The following is a 21,446-nucleotide window of genomic DNA, read 5'->3' as shown; positions in this document are numbered from 1 at the left end:
TCTGGTTTTCTTGAATGCAGTGGAAACTGCAACCTGACTTTCAGCAGGCCCCAGGCCATCTCCTTGCACAAGTTCAATCACTAGACCTTCTTTCTCAAAACATTGGATTTGGAGCAAAATATAGATTAGACCCCTTGGCTTTTTTTTTTTATGTAGCTAAAAAACTGCTTGTGTATCAAATCTGATTTATAATGCCCAGATTCAGGGAACACCTATATTAGAAAAGTTACTGAAAGCACAGAGTTTAGTAATGGTGTACCACTAATTTTCTACTCGGTTAAAATATTGTGTTCCTTTTAGTGCTAGATGACTTGGATTGATGTATTCAGTGCATGTCTGAGTGTTTATGTGAAGAGCCTGTTTGTAAAAGTTTAGCTTTCTTTTGGCATTCAAAGAAATTCAGGGAAGGTTTTGCCAACCTTCCCACCAAGGAGTCCCCCAAAGTCTAATGAAAAAACAATCACTCAATTCCAATATCATCAAAGATAAAATACTATAAAGTATTCAAAGGGTAATGGGGGAAATGACTTATTTAGAAAGTATGAAATGATGGTGTATGTCTGGGGTCTCTAGCATAATAGAAAGAAAAGTCCACTTTTATTAGTGTGGGATCTATACACTATACTACTCCTTGTATATACTGAGTATCTATGAGTTTAACACTAGACCTGGTATTTTGTGGAAAGCAAAAAGAGCCCAAACACATGATTCATACAGGGAGTCAAATAATCATTTCATGTAAGCTTTGCACGAGCAATAAAACAAGCCATTGTTTGTTTACTATTAGAATATGGTGGTCCTCTTTGCCTTAAAAGTCCTCAATTTGATAAGTGCTATTTCTCTTAACCCATATAATTCCCATTTCTTTGGTAGTTTTCACTGACCATGCAAGAATGGCCACATTGGTTTTGCCATTGCTTTGGCAATTTAGTGAAAGCCCTGGCAGGAAGAGCAGGGCCTAAAAATAAGACTCAGATTTTCTATGAATGGATGGATGGATGGGAGTGAGGACGGATGCCATTAATTATGTGACAGGCTTGTGTTTGTTTGGAAAAAAGAAATGCTTCTAATGAGTGACTGGTAAGAGACATCCACAAAGGTACTCAAAAGTGCTGAATAAATGGGGATGTTCTAACAGTCAAAACACCAGCCCCATACCATCTGAGGTGAAAAGGGGGAAAGTGGTCCTAACTTGATGAAGACTTTATTTTTTTAATTAATTTTTACTGGAGTATAGTTGATTACAATGTTGTGTTAGTTTCAGATGTACAGCGAAGCGAATCACTTATACATATACATATATCCACTCTTTTTTAGATTCTTTTCCCATATAGGCCATTACAGAGTATTGAGTAGAGTTTCCTGTGCTATACAGTAAGTCCTTATTAGTTATCTATTTTATATATAGTAGTGTGTATATGTCCATCCCAATCTCCCAACTTATCCCTCCCCCCAATGGAAGACTTTAAATACTGGCACTGAGAATCTTCTTTTCCATATTTACCACTCTAAGGTATTCACCTCCAGAAGGAAGCTTCAGGGAATACTGCCTGTTCTCCATCCCAATGCCATCCAATAGAAATATAATGTGAGCCGCATGTGTAGTTTAAAATTTTCTAGTAGCCACATTAAAAAAGACAGAGGTGAAATTACTTTTAGTATTATATTTTATTTAACCCAATATATCCAAAATATTGTCATTTCAACATGTAATCAACAGAAAAAATGAGATAGTTTACATTCTTTTTTTTATTAAGTCTTCAAAATCCAGTGTGTATTTTACAGTTACAGCACAGATCTAACCAATTCCAGAAGTGTGAGACAACACCCCACCCCGGGGCTGTCACATGAATGGGCGAAAACTTGAAGTTTCTTCTAAAAGGCCTGTTTATTTTTCTGGTTGTCTTGAAGGCTACGGAAATTGCAACCTGACTTTTAGCAGGCCCCAGGCCATCTCCTTGCATGAGTTCCATCACTGGGTCTTCCTTCTCAAAATTAAGTCATTGGATCCTCCTTCTCAAAATTAACTCATTAGATCTGGAGTAAAATATCGATTAGACCCCTCAGCCTTTTTCCTTAGATTATAATTGAACCAAATTGCTCCTGTCAATTTTAATATTCACTAATCCTTTTCCTGACCTATCTTTTGGATGTATTGATAGTCACAAAGCAGCTGCTAGTTCTGCCTTTGCACTTACACTCTATACCCTCATCTCCCCCACTTAACCAACCCTCCCTCTTGTATCCTTTTCGTTAAAAATCCAGGAAAGGCTTCTAAATGGCATAACCTTTAAATGGTCACAAATCACCTAGCTTGAAGGTGAGAGAAAAAGTTCCGACCTCAGGACTAAGTTCAATTTCAAAAGATTCTCTCAGAATACCCTGCTGATGAAGAGGGAAACAGAACATTCCTTAGAAGCACACTGCAAGCAACCCAGTCTTACTGCATTCTAATCCTACCCATATTTTCCCACTGTGGAATAGAGGCTTGGCCAACTTACACTTCTCTCCAATAGCCCATAAACAAAGATGGTGATACAACTGTGGGCCGAGATTAACATTTTATGAAACGTGAGGGGAGATTTTCTGCAAAACAGGCTTTGCGGGAGGGAGGGAGGGAGGTTTAGGCAAATTCTGAGTGTAAATTCTTTATACGTGAAGTATGAATGGAAGGTAGAAAAAGTCTCTTCTAGCATGTAATCTCTTTGTCAAAGAATATTTCTCTTGACTGTTTTAACACTTTACCACTCAAGTATTTTTACAAAAGTTCTGAATTAATTCCAAGTGTTTTATGTATTTTTTCATATTTACATACCATCTTGCCCTGAAGTTCTTGCTATTTTATTCAACCGTGGTTAAATTTTAGAAAAATTCCAGCTTGTTCTAAAAACTGTTTACTTGCATATCAGTGATACTTAGCTTTATTATCAATAAATTAAAAGCTTAATTTTGAAATTTTGGTGCATTTTCAGGTGGCCTCTCATCTTCCTGAAGGTTGGTACTTATTTGCTAAAGGCCTTACAGATGTTGAGATACTTAGCTTTTAATGCATTTGTATAAGCACATTTATAGATTTCAGAAAAATTGTCTAGAATTATCCTACTTTTAATGGTGAGAAAAGGATGCTGTGTTTAAATTTTATTTTAATACTAAAATATTAGATTTTTTAAAATAAAAAATATATGATAATGTAAAAAAAAACAACAAAAACAACAGGCTTCGCAATCAGGGACACTTAGGTTCAAATCCCAACTCTGCCATTTATTAGCAATGTATCTTCAGGAAAGTTATATAACCCTTCTGGAGCCTTAGCTTCCTCACTTATCAAATGAGAATTAAAATCTACCTCATGGAATAGTCATAAAGATTAAGCAAGATATATAAGTAGAGTTTGTGCGTATAGTAGGTGCTCAAGGAATGTTATTTCCCTTTCCCTCTGACCCATTTGAACAAGTTTAACTAGCACTTTACACAGTTAAATATGTATCAATCCTTTTATTAAGTATCTTTCTGGTAAAATATTAAAATATTGATGTGAATAACAGCTGGTATTGAATATTCAAAGTCACAAGGGAACTCCTTAATTAACAGTTCTAAGATAACATCTGTACATTGAATCTGTGCCATGCAATAAAACAGCTCTTCCTCAAGCAGCTTTTTAATAAAGTAAATATTTTTTAAGGAGAAATTTGGAAGTTGCTTTTAAGAACATTAACTTAGAACATATTCCCCTTTCACAGTAAATTAGACATTATTGGAGCCGAAATTGCCCAAATCAGTATGGTTTCTATCTCCTCACACTTTAATCAAGATGCTTCTCTTTATACTGACAAAAACCACTGCTTAAGTGACACTCTTGCATCCCCAGTAAATGCATCTGGGCATTCGGTACTTGAGAGAGAATTGGATTTGACAACACCCAGAAGCTCACGAGGCCATGTGCCTTCTCTCAGACCTCTGCATTTGGGAGCAAGAAAGCAGAATTACTTTGTGGACTCCTTTCAAAACATTTTACAAAATATAAAATTTGTATCTTGTAAAGCACAAAATAAGTACAGTGTAAGTTTCCAAGTTTTTACTATATTTTAGCCCCTTCTATTTTTTAAACAGAATAAAGCATTGCCAGTGAAAAATATCTTCCAGTCATATGCGTTTTTGAAAGCGATTTAGGAGATAGATATTAATTTGATGGGTTAGAGACTGCTGTTATCCCACCAAATGAAGCTGTTTCTACTCTATATTCAGATACATTTCAGGTTGAACTTTTTGCGGGACCTTAGTTCTCCAAGCAGGGATCGAACCCGTGCCCCCTGCAATGGAAGCACGGAGTCCTAACCGCTGGACCGCCAGGGAATTCCCAGGTTGAACTTTCTTAAATCCAAAATGCTTACACAAGCAAACTTTAGAAAGATCTCAGTCACGCAAAAGCATTCTTTTTCCTAATCCTGGATAAGTCAGCTCTCTAAGAAAGCTGTCCAGAGCCTACAGGGCAAAAAGGACTCTCCTCCCATCCTCCTCACCCTGCCCAATTTAATCCAGATGTTTAAGTGAACAGTGAATTTTGGCTTTAAAAAATGAATTCTGAATGGGGCAGCATTAGAACTGATGAGAACAGTGTCCAGACCAACAAGTACATACCAAATCTTTCAGATCATGAAAAACTAAAAATTTGTTAAAACATCGGTATGAAGGGACTTCCCTGGTGGTGCAGTGGTTAAGAATCCGCCTGCCAATGCAGGGGACACAGGTTCAATCCCTGGTCTGGGAAAGATCCCACATGCCACAGAGCAGCTAAGCCCGTGCGCCACAACTACTGAGCCTGTGCTCTAGAGCCCGCAAGCCACAACTACTGAGCCCGTGCACCCTAGAGCCCACGTGCCACAACTACTGAGCCCACACGCCCCAACTACTGAAGCCCCTGCACTCTAGGGCCCACATGCCACAACTACTGAGCCCGCGTCTGCAACTACTGAAGCCTGCGCACCTAGAGCCCGTGCTCCACAACAAGAGAAGCCACTGCAATGAGAAGCCCACACACCACAACAAAGAGTAGCCCCCACTCGCCACAACTAGAGAAAGCCCGTGCGCAGCAACGAAGACCCAACGCGGCCAAAAATAAATTTAAAAACATCGGTATGAAGAAACAGATATTTCACACCTCACAGGTAGGGAAACAAAATGAGAAGTTAAGTGCATGCTGCTTGTAAAAGTTGTCTCAAATTTAAGCTCATTCAAGGACTATTAATAGTATCAATCTAACATGCAATTTCATCACAAAATCATCTTATTGGTTTGCAAGTTTCCAAGCCTCAGGGTGTCATCATACATCAGCATAGAAAGACAATCCCAGCATTTGGGGACAAAGACAGAAAGTGTTCCTTTTTTTACTAGAAGTTGGTAAGAATAAAAATGGATTGCCCAACCTCAAAAGTCTCCACAGTATGGCCTTCCCTGAGACAAAAAAGTAACTGAATTTGATTTGTTTTCAAGGCATATGTTTGGAGAAATGGCACCTTCTCTAAGTGCTTAAATGATTTTTTTCTTAAAACACAGTCTTTTGCTCACATGCTTGTGAAAATCAGAAGAAATTACATATTTCACCATAGGAGATTAAAAGAAAGTTAATAGTTATCATTGACAATCAAGTATTATAATAAAAATTTAAAAGTAAAACTTTGTATATTTTAAATTTAGGGCTTTTCCCCCCTACGATAGACTTTTGAGAACATTTACAATGAACCTGAAGGTAGTGAAGTAAATGATTATGCCTTAGAAGTCCTCTATATTCACATATTGGCTAAAATTGAAGTATTTTAAAATTGGGGAATGGAACAAGAGTGATAAAAATTATGATGTGAAAATCATGATTTGTTTTACTTTTAAAATGGGATTTTAAAAATGTATAAGATAGGGACTTCCCTAGTGGTCCAGTGGTAAAGAATTCACCTTCTAATGCAGAGGACACGGGTTCGATCCCTGGTCGCGGAACTAAGATTCCACATGCCGTGGGGCAACTAATCCTGCGCGCCATAACTAATGAGCTCACGCACTACACACTACAGAGCCCATGTGCCCTGGAGCCTGCATGCCACAACTAGAGAGAGAAAAAACCCGCACGCCACAACTAGAGAGAAGCCCGTGTGCCACAACGAAAGATCCCGCATGCCTCAACGAAGATCCTGCATGCTGCAGCTAAGACCCAACACAGCCAAAAAAAAGAAAATCTATAAGATAATCCATTTAATTAGAATTGGACAATAGTAAAGCATGTCATTCTCTGTAACAACTAGGGTTTTAAGTAGAAATTATTTCACTAATTGATCTTTTATTTCTCAAAATGTTCAGGGACAAAATTTGGTGTTCTTTAATTTTTCACTCCAAGAGGCAAATATTAATAGTACTAATTAGTTTGGATGTTTTTATCTATTTTTCCTCCCCATGACCTGTTCTAATGAACATGATATTATTAGGAGAAATTCCAGTGAATCATCTCCCATATCTCTTTCCATATATAAATTATATTCTCCAAGAGGCCAGCCTCCTAAACCAACCAACCAACCAACCAACCAATCAACTAGCCTAATAGTCTCAACATAGATTTTAAAACTGGTTCTCAATCCCATTCATTCACTCCTGTTCTGATGGAGTTGTAGTCCTTTACAAGTACTTAACTAGTTTTAATACAATATTAAATAAATTAGTGTTAGAGTTCATTATATCTAATCATTCTTTTACCTGCTATTTAAAAAAGTATAATAAAGCATAAATACAACATGTAAAAACATAGAATACATGGACTTCCCTGGTGGTCCAGTGGTTAAGACTTCGCCTTCCAATGCAGCAGGTACAGATTCGATCCCTGGTCGGGGAGCTAAGATCCTACATGCCTCGCAGCCAAAAAACCAAAACATAAAACAGAAGCAATATTGTAACAAATTCAATAAAGACTTTAAAAATGGTCCATATCAAAAAAATCTTTAAAAAAAGAATATAATTATATTTAGTGTAATTTTTATTGCCTTAATACAGTTAATGATACACTAAACATAAGTGTTCTGAAGGGCTTTCAAAATATTTTAATGGCCTAATTCTTACAGGTTATTGAATAATTTGAGTAAGTTTCTGATTGCTTGAGACCTCAGAAGTGATGGTTATATTGACACAGGATGCATACATACATTTTCTGTTTTTTCTCTCCTTATAAATCAGTTTTAGTAGATACTCCTTTAGAAATCTGAACATTTTGAGTTTCCTGAAGAGCCTTGAGAGACATATTCTCAAAATTAGGGAACCTAGATAAACAAAGTTAAATATTTACCACATTTTGTTTGGGCATACATTCATTTCATATTCCTATTAATATATAATTGTTACATTATTAATATTCTCATGAACAAAAGAGTGAAATATTTACTATAGTGAAATACGTCTATAAATTTAGTCATTTGCCATTCTTGTATCTTCTGAAGTACTATGCTTAGAAATATTGTATCCTCGGTAGTGGATTTGTACGTGCAGGGGGAACTTGGCTGGATATAATCATTATTTGACAAATGCCATATGACTTTATGTTTGGGGACTATCAAATCCCTCAAATTAGAAATGTTCATAGCTGTCCTTTGGATAAATCCAGCTGCTTGTTTTGGGTCCAGAACATTAAAAAAAGGAAAAATGCAGCTGCCAACAGAACACCACCAAACCACTATAATAGTCTGCTAGAAGAGGGTTTATCAGGCCTTTATATTACCACACAATGGGACAACAACCTGAGTTGGAATGCTGAATTGTTGCAACTCCAAGACATCTGGATTTTTTTTAACCTCACATTGGATATAATCTAAGGAATATTTTTATATCTGGTTCATGTATAATTTGCAAATTTTGATGACTGAAATTGGAAATGTATTAGTAACTTCCTACTGGCTTTATAAATTGCTATTGGGCTGTCACCATTACCCAGATTTTTTTTAACGTAAATTTACTCACTAGACTGGAAGCTCCTTAAGGGCAAGGGCCACTTGTCTATTATTCATCTTTGTGCCACATGCCTAGAACCTAGTGGATATTCAATAAATGTCCATTGAGCTGAACTGACCTTGGCTGAGGAAAAGTGTGTCAGATGCACAAAAATGACTAGACTGTAGGTTGGCTTGACACAAAATGTGTCAAGCTTGACACCCTAACTAAAAATGAACTGAAGACACATTGCCTGTGAGAAAAACAGGCTCTCCCTGTATTCCTACTCTCAGGAATATGGGAAAACTAAGTTGCCTTTAAGCATAGTGAATAAAGAGGCTGATAGTTCAACCTCTTTGAATTGGCTTCCTTGCATGACCTAATGTTTAGAAACAGACTGGGCTCCAACCTATGGAGTGACACCCCGGATTAACTCTATAACCTGAGGCCTCAGACCCAGGGGGAGCAGGAAATATACATATTTAGTCCATATTACCAAGGCAACAAAGTCAATGTACCTGAACATAGTAGGAAAACAAGCACAGATGATGTTGAATATTTTAAAAGTGTTCCCCACACCCACCGTAACAGTGGTTAGAAACATGGATAAATTATTTCTGAAACCACACAATTAAAACTTCTCTAATATATGTGTGTGCTTTGTTTTTCATTGCTAACACTCCATAGGCAATTTTGGTCAATTAACATTATCTTAGTACCAAAAATAAAGGTTCAAAGTTTGGTTTTGACATAAATGACTTATTTCCTTTTTAAGCATATAAGGAGCTATAGACCTCGAATAGGCTGCCTCTCCCCTAAATGGGGAAACATCTGAATTTGAAACTAGTAAGTCAGCATAAAATGAGACTATCTGTTGAAGAAACCTACCCTGAAAGATCATTTAAAACTGTGCTACTGATGAGATAATTTACACTTTTATCCACCAGGAATAAATAATAAAGTATAAAAATATAGTAAGTTGTAGAATATAACTGTCATAACAAAGAAAAATATTCTACATAGAACTTAAAAAGGACATAGGAAGAAAAGTATCAGGGCACCTCTACAGGCTAGGAAAGAAAGATTTTGACAGACATAAGCATTCTAATTAATGATGAAGCAGGAAAAATTCTCCAAGCCTTACCCCGGCCCAGATGAAATACTCCCCCAAATTATCAACCTTCCTTTACTCTTATCCATCTTCACCAAGAAACTTCCTGTTTACTAATTGTTTACCCTAAGCAGACTTATCACTATAAATTAATACATTTACATTCTAACGTGGGAATCTCCAAGTCTTATAGGTTTTGTTACTGGAAAATAGTTTGTCAATCTGAGTCAGACCCTGGATCTATACCCTTCACCCATGTTATATCTTGGGAGGCCCAGCTGCAACAGCCAGCCAAATGGTGTCTCTCTTTTTACTATCCACCCTCACCTTTCTCACCAACTTCTAACCGTAACACAGGTCACCACAATCTTGTAAATGTCTGTATCCATCTCAAAAATAAAATCACATGTCATATATTTGTAAACAACCAAATGAAGATGGCTGAAACACAGTATTGGGTTGGCCAAAAAGTTCATTCGGGTTTTTCTGTAACAACAAACTTTTTTCCAAACAAACTTTTTGGCCAACCCAATATAACAGCAATATTATTAGGAAGAAAGTCCTGTTATCACTGTATAAATTCATAACTGCTGTTTAATTCTCAAAACAGCTTACTGTTCTTACTGAAGTAGGTCCATGGTCTTCATATGCCACTTATGATAGGAGATACACATTCTTTGGGGAATACAGTGGGGACTCAAATCTGGAAGTTCTGGGCATCTGTGTAGTATGATTCAAGAGAGGGCATTAAATAGATTGAACCGGAATCTGATCAAGCCGATCTGTTTACAGGCTATAGAGGGAGTATAAAAACAAGTTAAATTACTTTACAGTGATACAATCAACAAAATCCAGAATGTGGGAAGAAACGCTATATGACAAAACAACTAGATTTCTTACATAATTAATTTAAAGGGAAAACGGAGGGGGAACTTAGAGATTAAAACAGACAAATAACAACCAAATGCAATATATGGACCTTGTCGGATACCAATTTCAAGCAAACCAATGGTTAAAAAAATAAAAAGAGAAACAATTGGGTCCATCTGTCACATAATTGAACACAGTTCAGGTATTTGACCTTATTAAGAAATAGCTGGGACTTCCCTGGTGGTCCAGTGGTTAAGAATCTGCCTTCCAATGCAGAACATGGGTTCGATCCCTGGTCGGGAACTAAGATCCCACATGCCGTGGAGCAACTAAGCCCGCATGCCGCAACTACTGAGCACGCAAGCCACAACTAGAGAGAAGCCCACGTGCCACAACGAAGATCCCGTGTGCCACAACTAAGACCCAACGCAGCCAAAAATAAAAAATAAATATATTTTTTTTTAAAAAAAAGAAATAGCTAAATTTTTTAGGTGTGATAATGATATTATGGGGTTTTTTAAAAAAAATACATCTTTTAAAGACACATATTAAAGAAACTGTGGATGAAATGATATATCTGAGATTTGATTCAAAATAATCAGAGAGTGGGGTGGGATGAGTGAGATAGAGATGAAATAATATTGGCCACGAATTGAAGCTGGGTGATGGATACAGAAAAGGTCCATTATACTATGCTACCCATACTTTTCTATACGCTCAGAATTTTCCATAATGAAAAGTTTAAAAACAGCAACAGCAAACAAACAAAAAACACACACAAAAGAGAAGGGGCACTTCTAGGTGCCCTGGGGTAATGGGATAAAAATCCCAGTCTAGGGCTTCCCTGGTGGCGCAGTGGTTGACAATCTGCCTGCCAATGCAGGGGACACGGGTTCGAGCCCTGGTCTGGGAAGATCCCACATGCCACGGAGCAACTAGGCCCGTGAGCCACAACTACTGAGCCTGCGCGTCTGGAGCCTGTGCTCTGCAACAAGAGAGGCCGCGACAGTGAGAGGCCCGCGCACCGCGATGAAGAGTGGCCCCCACTTGCCACAACTGGAGAAAGCCCTCGCACAGAAACGAAGACCCAACACAGCCAAAAATAAATAATAAATAAATAATAAATAAATTTTAAAAAAAAATCCCAGTCTAGCTTCCAGCCCCATTAAGTAGTCAGATTCTCTGGGGGGGGGGGTCAACCATATACTAGCAAGTTCATTTACCAAGTCTTGCCCTTCATCTTACATCATCAGCCTGAAAAAGGACATTAAGTTGTCTGAGTTTGGTTACTTACCAGATACCTTTTAATGTCCAAGTTTGTAACCCAAATTTAACTTGAGTTTAAGAAAAATTAAAATAATTTTTGGAGCTAACAATTTTAGCATCTGTTGAATTTATTCAGCATAACCACAGAGGTATTGTCTTCATGTTGTCACACAGACACAAACACAGATACAACACAATATCCATTTTTAGCCCAAGTGCATTCCTTCTGAGGCTCATTTATATGTCTTCATATGCCACAGCCCATCATTTAAATAATGGATATTTTCAATGCCAATTCCTTTGTTGACTTTCTCACTGCAGAAGGAATAAAGTACATAAACATATTGTTAAGTATTTTTATAGGCTTACTCATGGTAAATATAATTCAGAGTGCATTGCTATTTTGCAATTATTGAGCCACATGTAGGGAATTTATTTATATTACACTAACATTATCATCTACATTAAACTACATTACTCTGCTGCAGTTCATGTCTTAAAGCGATTTTAGCAATCAAACTAGTGGGTCCACAGAAACAGAGTAATGACGTCACCAAACCAGGAGAACATCAGTGTTATAATTAACCCTGAAACAAAATTAATAGGAATATTTTGGTCATGAGTTCCAACATTTTTAAGTATATTGACTATATTTTGATAATATATCTTTAATATTTCCTTAATATTTTATACCACCATGTTAAAATATAAGATAAATACTGTGTGGTACTAAGTTATGTCACTGTTTTTAAAAACTAGCAGCAAAATATCTTTCCCCACACCTAATCTACATCATACTAAATAAAAAAAGTTCCTAAAATACCACACACATACATATAATACAGCTGTGTTGGCACACAGGTTCTTTTCAGAATGCTAAAGGAAGAATGCAATCCCAGAGACAAAATAGGTTTCAATGGCTTCCTAAGTGCTAGGAAAAATCAGAAATGAGGCTTCTGTGCTTAAATATTTATAAGATGTGGTATGAATGAGAGCAAATTTCGCCTGTAATTCTGATTCTTCCTGCATAGGTTACCTATATCTTAAAAGCTAAGGAGGTCTAACAGGAGACTTACATATCTTCTGCAGACATCTTCATGACTCCAACACACAGAGCATGCTGTTTTCCTTCTGCCATGATTGCCTGAAAACACACAGCTAAGAAAACTATTTATCTATCAAAATGCCTTGGAGAGGGGGTGTCACATTACTACTTAAGCCACTGTGAATCCAACTTGCATCTTCGCCTAGTCCATTAACTCCTTGAGGGCAGTGACCTAGCAAAATTTATGGGCAGATTGCAAATACTCAATACATGCTAAATGAATGAATCTAATAATCATTCTCTGTTTTTAAGTCAAATGTTAATAATACCATAACCCAATGCCAACAAAAGAAGGAGGAGAAGAAAAAGAAGTCATGCAAAAAAGGAGACAAAATTCTTGCATATAAATATTAAAAATGGAAATAAATATCAATTGTTCTAGTGCTTTAATCACTAAATGGTGGTTTTATATAAAGAACACATTAAAACAATAATTATATCCCCAATCAATCTTTAAGAGCCCAACGTAAGTTGCAATCTATCCAGAACAACCAGAATGTTCTTGGTTATCATTTGAAGCGTCTAGAATGTTAAACACTGCAGTACATATTTTAAAAAGTAAAGGTTCAAGGGTACACAGCCCCTCTCTGTACTAGTTTTGCAACTTTCCAAAAGTCTATAATTATTTCAAAATAAAAATTATTTTAAAAGTAAAGGCTAAGTACTAGGAAAATTTTCCATTTAGGGGAAACCCCAGAACTATAAACTTTAAAAACAGAAAAATCATAAACATAAAAGGGTAACCTGTCCTCACAGAATACTTTTCTCCATTGATTTTCAAGTCATTCATTCATTCAATGTTCCAAAAATATGTGATCCCCTATTATGTGACCAGTATCTATATCAACACAAGCTGTTCCTAAGATATAAATATATTGATACAACTTATACTACCCCTTAGATATAACTGCCACAAGAGAGAACATCCTCCTTTTGAGCACAGGACACACTCTTAAACCCACTCCAATGGCCTTTCCGCTCCAGTGATTTCCCCATTCCCACCAAGTATGGTTCCTTTTCTCAACCTGAGGCAAATGGCCACTTTATCTATGACAAAGGAGAAGATGTCCTCCTGTCCAGACTAGGTGACAAAAAACTAATCTGGAATATAGCTGAAACAGCACTGTAGAAATGGAAATAATGCAGAATTATTCAGCTACATCATGAGTTGAATAGATTCTTAAGGACTATCTGGGACTTTATCGTTTCTCTTTGAGAAAACGTGTTCTGAGGCCCAAACAACCAACTTAAAAATGAACTTTAGAATAAAAGTTCATTGGAACTTTAAAATAAAACCACTGGGATTGCCAATGGTTCCCACTACTCACTTCTAACACTCCACCTGGTGCTTAAGTTCTTTTCCCTTTTGAGTGCTTTTACTCCAGGGTATCTGGGGTAATTCAAACATAAAAGTAGCAAGATGATGTCCAAATAAGTGATCCAATCATATCATATACAACCTCTCTATTAATAATTAAGAGTTTTATACTGTGTCCTGAGTCTGATAACAGTGGTCCCTAACTGACCTGAAATGCAGCTGGGACTCTTTTGTTACTTGTTCTCATTTAACCTCTAAGATGGGACATAATTTAGTCTCAAGAAATAATGTTGCTTCCCACATCTTCAAATGTAGCCAGAAAGGCATGAGATAACAGTAAGAGTAACCTCCAAAAAAGTACATCTAATGTTCTCTGGGATGACAGATCTTTCAGTAATAACAAGAATACAATGAACACATTTTTCAACAGTTAGAGCCTGGGAAGGATACAACAATCATATCTACTGCAGCAGGGTAAAGTTTAGCTCCAGGAGAAGTTAAGCCTGGACACATGATATTTGCTCCACTGAGTACAAATTTGATGGCTCCTTTATCAACCTGCTGGTGTGGCAGGATAAAAGGATCTAGAAGAAAAGAAATACATTACATAAATTAGTAAGACTAATGACTCAACAGAAAAAGGCAAAGGACATGAACAAATATTTCCCCAAATTACAGTACTCTGTGACACATGCAAAATAAAACTGAAACACCCTCCTTCACTTATCAAATTGGTATATATTTTTAAGAAAAGTATTTCCCAGTGCTAGCAAGAGTGTAGGAAAACTGGCATTCCCATATACTGCTAGAAGACTTATAAATGGGTACAAGCTTTCTTTAGGACTACTTGGCAACATGTATCAACAGCCTCGAAAAGGTTCAAACTCTGACTCAGTAATTCTACTTCTAGGACTTTATCCTAAGAAAAAAATGAGAGATGTACAATATATTTAGGTAGAAAGATATTCATTATAGCACTAATATTTATATTAGAAATAAACTGGAATCAACCTAAATGTCCAGCAATAAAATAAGAGATAAATGACTTAAAGTATGTCTATAATACTTACATAACAGGACCATGTTTTTGGAGAATACCCTGGGAAATATTCAAAATATATGATAAGTGAAAAAAGCAGAATAAAAACTGCCAGAAAGACCAGTGGTTGCTAGGGGTTGGAAAAGAGGGGGAGGTGGGAAGGATGAATAGGTAGAGCACAGGGAATTTTTGGGGTAGTGAAACTATTCTGTAAGATACTGTAACAGTGGATACACGACATATGCAATTGACAAAAACCACAGAATGTACAACACAAAGAATGAACCCTAATGTAAACTATGGACTTTCATTAATATCAATATTGGTTCATCGATTGTAACAAATGAAGCACGCCAATGCAGGATATTAATAAGAAAAGAAGGGTGGGAAGGAAGTATATGGGAACTCTCTGTACTTTGTTCATTTTTTCTGTAAATCTAAAACTGCTCTAAAAAAGAAAGTCTATTAATTAAAAAGCAAAAACTATGTAACAGAGAGCCCAATTTAAAAAGGAAAAAAATATGCATTTACACATAACACACAGACACACACAAAATACAGGAAATAATGGGATGGAAGTACACTGATATACTAACCATGGTTATACATCATAATAATGGCTATTATATATTGAGCACTTACTATGTTCCAGGCATTGTGTTAGGTGCAGTACACGTGTGTTACTATCTTATTTAATCCTCACAACCCTGGGAGATGTAACATACAATTGTGTCCACTTTTAAAGATAAGGAAACGAAGCTTAAGTGACTTGACAAAAGTGACATGCACTGGGAATTGAGCCCAGACCTGCCTAACTCCAAGTTCACACTTTTAACCACCATATCATCCTGCTTCTTGCACAAGAATAACTTTAAGATGTTCTAAAAGGTTGGTTCCCAGCAAAATATTATTAAACAGGAACATCTTTTTCTTCCAGCTTATTGTGAAAATGCTTACTTAACATATAGAAAAACTGGAAGAATAGTTCAATGAGCACCTGGACACCATCCACTTAGTTTCAACAATCGTTCATTAGCACTTTGCTATATTTGCTTTATCTCTTTCTATTTATACACACACATTTTTTTCCTCTACCATTTGACATTTCAGACACAGTGCTTCACCATAAATAAGCACACATGCCAGACACATACTGGCTTGAAAAGCAGAAATTTTACTTTGCAGTTCAAAAACTCTTGTACACTGGGATAGCATCTTCCTTTGGGTTTTCTTTTGTAATGTAATCAATCTAACAACATGCAAATGTGGGTACATAATAAACATTATTTTGTTCCTTAACACCTGACCTTGGCACTCAAATAACAATAACTGGGACTCCATGCTTTCCCTTATACAGAATTACCTCTATGAGGCAAACCTAGATACAAATGTAAAAGAAAATGCTCACAGCACTTATTACAGTTTGTAAATATATATTTGTGTAATTATCTAATTGTCGTTTATTCTCCCAACTAGACTGTTAGCTTCCTAGGGACAGGGACCATGTCTATCTTTGCTTCCGATCACATTCTCAGTACCTAACTCAGTGCCTGACACAGAGTTAAGTTTAAAAAATACTTTTTGAATTAAGTAATGAATGAATGAATGCTCTTTCTTGGGCTTTCTGGAATGCATAATGAGAGAATTTGCATTTTTCAGATTTACCACAAGATGGGGAGGGGGGAAATCTTTTTAGTTTTATATTCCATATAACCTAGTACTAATAAGTTAACTACCAGAAGTCACTTTCAACTCCTTTTGCGTCTTTCCATATGCCCAAATACATATTTTCTAACAAGACTTACATTTGTGAAGTAATCTTAGGGTTGGATAAAAAGGCCCTTCTCTTTGTCTAAAAAATAGTAACTCTCCATTTACTGTAAGGATCTCTATATGTTCATGGCTGTAAGACAAATGTCACAAAGTACCAAGTTAGATATTTTCTTTCAAAAATGAATATGCCAAACATCCTTTAAATAATGTATAATATGAAGCATGCACATACAGAGATACAGTAAGCTTTTTTAAAAAAATTTCAATAAAGATCCAGGCCAAAAAAAACACAAAACATTTTTTTTTTAATTCATACCAGTCCAGTAGAGAAAAAAGAAAGATATGACCTGCTACAATTTTATTTCACATTTTATTATTTTAATTTCCTTTTTAGATAATTAATAAAACAAATCTCTAAAGCACAAACTGAAATAAATCCAACTCTGAATAAAAACATTTAATTAACTCTTTAATAAAACAATCAGTACACAAAGCCACATTTTTCACAAACATAGAAAAACACTTGAAAATACAAATATTGATGTTTTAGAGTTACTCATTTAGAGTAGATAAATAGTTAATGTGAAGATAATTACATTTATTATGAGTGCAATCTAATCATACAATATTCAGCTTCTCTGAGCTTTACATAGAAAAAAATAAAGACTTACCATCGCACTATTTTGACAGGATCTTTCTTAGGCATGATTTGATTAAGCCATGGTTCAATACCTGGAAATTGTTCTAACAACTGGTTCTTAATACCCTTTATAACTGAGGTTTTCAACTGGATGCAGTTGGACACATTTTCTTTTTCATCAAATCTGCCAAGTGATTTTTGCAAGGAAAAAAAAAAAGGCATTTCCAAGAAGACATATCAGAATAGCCAAAGGTATTGTTTTAATTAGTCATCTATTTCCAAGCAAATATTTAGACGTCTAAAATAATTATGAAATAAATTGTTTTTTAAAATACCATTTCCCTTTTATTGTGTCCAGGACAAAACCAAAGTCTTAATACAATATTAAAATAAACTGTCATAAAGTCACAATTAGCTGGGCGGGGGGGGCGAGGGGGGAAGGATATGAGGCATATTCCACATTATAATCTGTAATTAGCTACACAAATGCCTCTCCTGGAAAATCTTACTCAACTCTACCCAGGAAGAAACAGATTCCCACCTATAACAAAACCTGTGTAAAAAAACAAAAGCAAAACAAAACAAAATGAAAATACCCTCAAGCGTTGAGATACAAAAGACCAACCCAAATATAACATTGAAAATCGGCCCCTCCTAGGCTATGTAATCTGATGAGATTTTTTTTTAAGTGATGATGACGACGGTATTTAACATCCCTATTTATTTTTGCTCCAAATGTCATGCACAAAACCCACCTTCCTTTGCCCATGATCCCCCTTTGCTTTTTGCGTCTACCAAATCTGGAAGGCAAACCCACTAGGTAGGTTCCAAAGAATTTTTGTCTTCCTCACACTGAATAGCCTATGGGGCAATCACGCTATTTTCAAGACAAGGTTCATCTGGCAGCTAGGCAATAGGTATCACAGTCCGCTAGCTTCCTGTCACCCAGACTCCTTCACTCCCATGACCCAGGAAGTCAAGCCTTCCCTTATTCAGTTCATAACTAGTAACCACAAGGCAGTGAGTGAAGGGCTCTCCTCTCTGCTAAACAGGATATGTCCCTAAATCACAGTGCAAGGATGTGATTGGTAGAACCCTAAGAACGGAGATAGGACTAGGAAAGGGGGCAAAAGAGAGAGAGAGGTAAGGAGAAAGAAAATGAGGTTGGGAGGACCCAAACCCAACTGAGGATTAGGGACGAAAAGCTTAAAGAAGTGTTGCAAGTTGCGAGTTGAGAGAATAGTACTATAGAAGACCTTAGGGAGTAAGGATGGCAGGGGCGGGGGAGAGAGAAAGAGAATCTTTGCTCTCGCCCTCTTCCCCACCCCCACCCCCACCACCTTTGTGAGCAGCCGACGGAGGCCACAGCATGTCCTTACTTCTTGAACATGATCCAAGGTGAAGGGGGCGACGATAGGGAAGGGCCTGGAATGGGGAAAAAAATTGAATTAGCAAGGGTCCGGCAGATCCCCTTACACGAGGAAGGCCGGCACTGACAGTCGGAGCTGTTGTCGTTATCCGGAAAGGGAGACAGCCAGCCGCACTTTACGGTTCTCAGAGAAATTTGACTACTTCCGCTCCTCAAAACACGTCGGCTCTTTTGCCGGCCCTTTTTGGTTTACCGATCCCTATCCAGAGCGGGTAGCTGAAAGGGCGGGACTTGAGAAGGAAGAAGAGATAGAGCAATCATTCTAAGAGCAGGAAGAGAAGATGGAGGGGGCGGGGCAATCAATCAAGGCAGTATTTAAGGCCGTTGCGTCACTACGGGTTCCTCAAAGGGTCAAAATTCTTCCGTGTTTCATTGCTACCTACAGTTATTTTTTTAGTGGGAATGGTTTTTGTTCCCTGAGACAACCGAATGGATTCGTGCTTACCGACCAGCTTGAAGCCAAGCAAGCCTCTTGACATCATGTTTATGTACTCGTGGGCTTGCCAAATTTAGCAAATAAAAATATAGGACGCCCTGTGCAGGACATTTGGATTTCAGAAAAACAATGAATACTTTTTTTAGTATAACTATACCTCATCCAATATTTGGGACATACTTATACTAAAAAAAAAAAAAAAAGTACGTGCTATCTGAATTGAATTGGGCGTCCTGTATTTTAATCTGGCCACCATATTCACTGGCCACAGTGAGGTGCCCCCAAAGAATTACTCACTAGGTTGCTGTCCCCTGCCTCACCCCCATGGCTATAAGTTGAGCTATAAATATAAAGAGGTACCTTCCTTGAATGATAGAATGGCCTGTAGCCGATCGATACTAGACTAATCCGATTGAAGAGTTAACAGCTAAAGAAACACGTTTTACTTACGTGATTTTAAAAAAGAGCAAATCAAGGGTTTTGATCAGCAAAGAAAGCATAGAAAAATGCAAAACCTAAACAGGCACTACCCAGGCGGTGGGATGGGTGTGCACTGATCTGTAAAACAAATACACCAGTCCCTCCAGGGAGCAAATACTCTATATTGGGGAGATGGGCGCTTGGCAATGACAGCAAATGGTATTATGTGTTTGAATTGTACTGCTAACTCACCTTGCCTTGATTCTATGGTAGCAACAATCTTCTGGTTATAATTTAGCTTCCCATGAAGATCTGCCCGGAAAGGGCTATTTTCAAATCATATCCGCATGAACAATTGTCTTTGTAAATTAATAAATTGGCATTCTGGTTTATACATCAATCTCTTAAGAACGTCCTTAGCGTGAATCCGCATTCCCAGCATCAATCAACTCTGTGACATTTAAATATTGTTTATGAACATACAAAACTGAAGCCCAGACCCCAAGCTGTGGTTAGTGCTACACTGTTAGGCTTCTTACAAAACAGGAGAACTTTCCTCTACTGGCAACTCACATCGCCCTGGAAGCCTGCCATGTAACAGTAAATATATTATAACAACTATAGACAGTTATAATTAAGCGGTTGGAGGTAGGAGAAAATAAATATTTTGTATTCAATCTAAACATAACACCTTAGTAATAGCAATGTATTCCACTAGTAAATAAAATTTAACTTGATGAACTCCAAAATTAATAATACCTAGATGGACTTCCTAGTTTCTTGAACTTCCTAATTTCTTGAACCTACTAATTTTAGACTTATTAAAAAGTATTATGCTGAGTATTTGCAGTGCTAGAAATAACAGCTAACTTTTAATTCTATAAAAATTATACATAAGGACTTCCCTGTTGGTCCAGTGGTTAAGACTCCTCGCTTCCACTGCAGGGGGTGCCAGCACAATCCCCGGTGGGGGAACTAAGACCCCGCATGCCGCATGGGGCGGCCAAAAATAATAATAATAAGGTTTTAAAAAATAAAAATAAAATTTATACATACTCTAAATTATGACAAATCCCACATGCATGGAATAGATATATAGCTACATGTGCATACATATTTTAATCCACTTTCATACACTCTGATAATCACAGAAACTGAATCTGAATTATGACAAATGCCAAGTTAGGTCATTAGTATTAACTAGGGAGATATTTAGTTCTGTATGTGTACATGAATACCTTTATTCATAACCCATCTACACAGATACATAAGCAGGACCCACTTTTCACTGTAATGTGTTTCTGGTTTTGTGTTGTAAACAGGATCATTTTTCCAAGGTTATAATTGGAGGTTTACTCCTGACAGAACTCATCTTCAAATAAATCACTGCTACAACAAACAATATGTCATAAAAGAAGAAATACCTCAAAATAAACCTCTTCCAAAATTGAAATAATGAACTTCATTTATTCATGCAATAGTTATAAAGGACCTTTATGTTTTAGACATATATGCTGTCTATACTAGAATTCATGCATAGATGTTCTGTGCCATTTATTTTACAAGAGACATCAATGTACATGCAGCACAGGACACAGAAAACCCAAGTCTAGCATACAGTTTACTAAAATAAGTAACCTAGTTATAATAAGCATTAAACATTTAATGATTGTATTTGCTGTCTTAGAATTTTGAAACAATTTTATAGGATCATCTTGACATAAGAGTCTAAAATGCTGCCCAAGGAAGTTTACAGTAAGGCCTCCTTTTCTTCTTCATAAGCTTCCTTGAGCAATAAGCATGGCACCAAAACCCTTCAGAGTGTCCAGTAAAAAATGGTTTCTTTAGGAGGTGGGCCATAGCTTTGAACACTGGAGGAGGTGCTTTCACTGCAAGAAAGAATTGGGCCACTGCCAGACCCCTACTGGGTCTCTCATCTCTCAGAATCTACAGCCTGTGAAGTCTTCCATTAAGGTCATTTTCCCACAAACCGCCCCGCAGCCTTATACTTCAGAGCCACCTGCAGCCTGACTTTGTATCCCCCACAAGGTCAAGACATACCTAAGAATCACACCACTACCCC

The 21,446-nt window shown here is 36.9% G+C and overlaps 1 protein-coding gene across 3 annotated transcripts; it reads right to left on the bottom strand.

Moving 5' to 3' along the window:
• Positions 1–11,297: 11,297 nt before the first annotated feature.
• Positions 11,298–18,780, bottom strand: MCTS1 (MCTS1 re-initiation and release factor). Of its 3 annotated transcripts, none has more exons than XM_059910979.1 (6): positions 18,458–18,780; positions 17,110–17,262; positions 16,471–16,568; positions 14,077–14,210; positions 12,280–12,347; positions 11,298–11,518 (listed from the first exon to the last, which is right to left on the bottom strand). In XM_059910979.1, exons 1-6 carry the CDS (start codon positions 18,466–18,468, stop codon positions 11,437–11,439), a joined length of 546 nt encoding a protein of 181 aa, XP_059766962.1. In that variant the 5' UTR covers positions 18,469–18,780; the 3' UTR covers positions 11,298–11,436. The 3 variants fall into 3 exon arrangements, with proteins under 3 accessions (XP_059766962.1, XP_059766961.1, XP_059766963.1); XM_059910978.1 differs by lacking the exon at positions 18,458–18,780 and adding an exon at positions 17,834–18,450; XM_059910980.1 differs by lacking the exons at positions 16,471–16,568; positions 18,458–18,780 and adding exons at positions 14,697–14,725; positions 17,834–18,450.
• Between the last annotated feature and the right edge of the window lie 2,666 nt (positions 18,781–21,446).

This window comes from Balaenoptera ricei, chromosome X (assembly GCF_028023285.1).
Source record: "Balaenoptera ricei isolate mBalRic1 chromosome X, mBalRic1.hap2, whole genome shotgun sequence".
Classification (NCBI taxonomy): Eukaryota; Metazoa; Chordata; class Mammalia; order Artiodactyla; family Balaenopteridae; genus Balaenoptera; species Balaenoptera ricei.
Note: the sequence above shows the minus strand (reverse complement) of the source record. Positions and strands in the feature narration are given on the sequence as shown.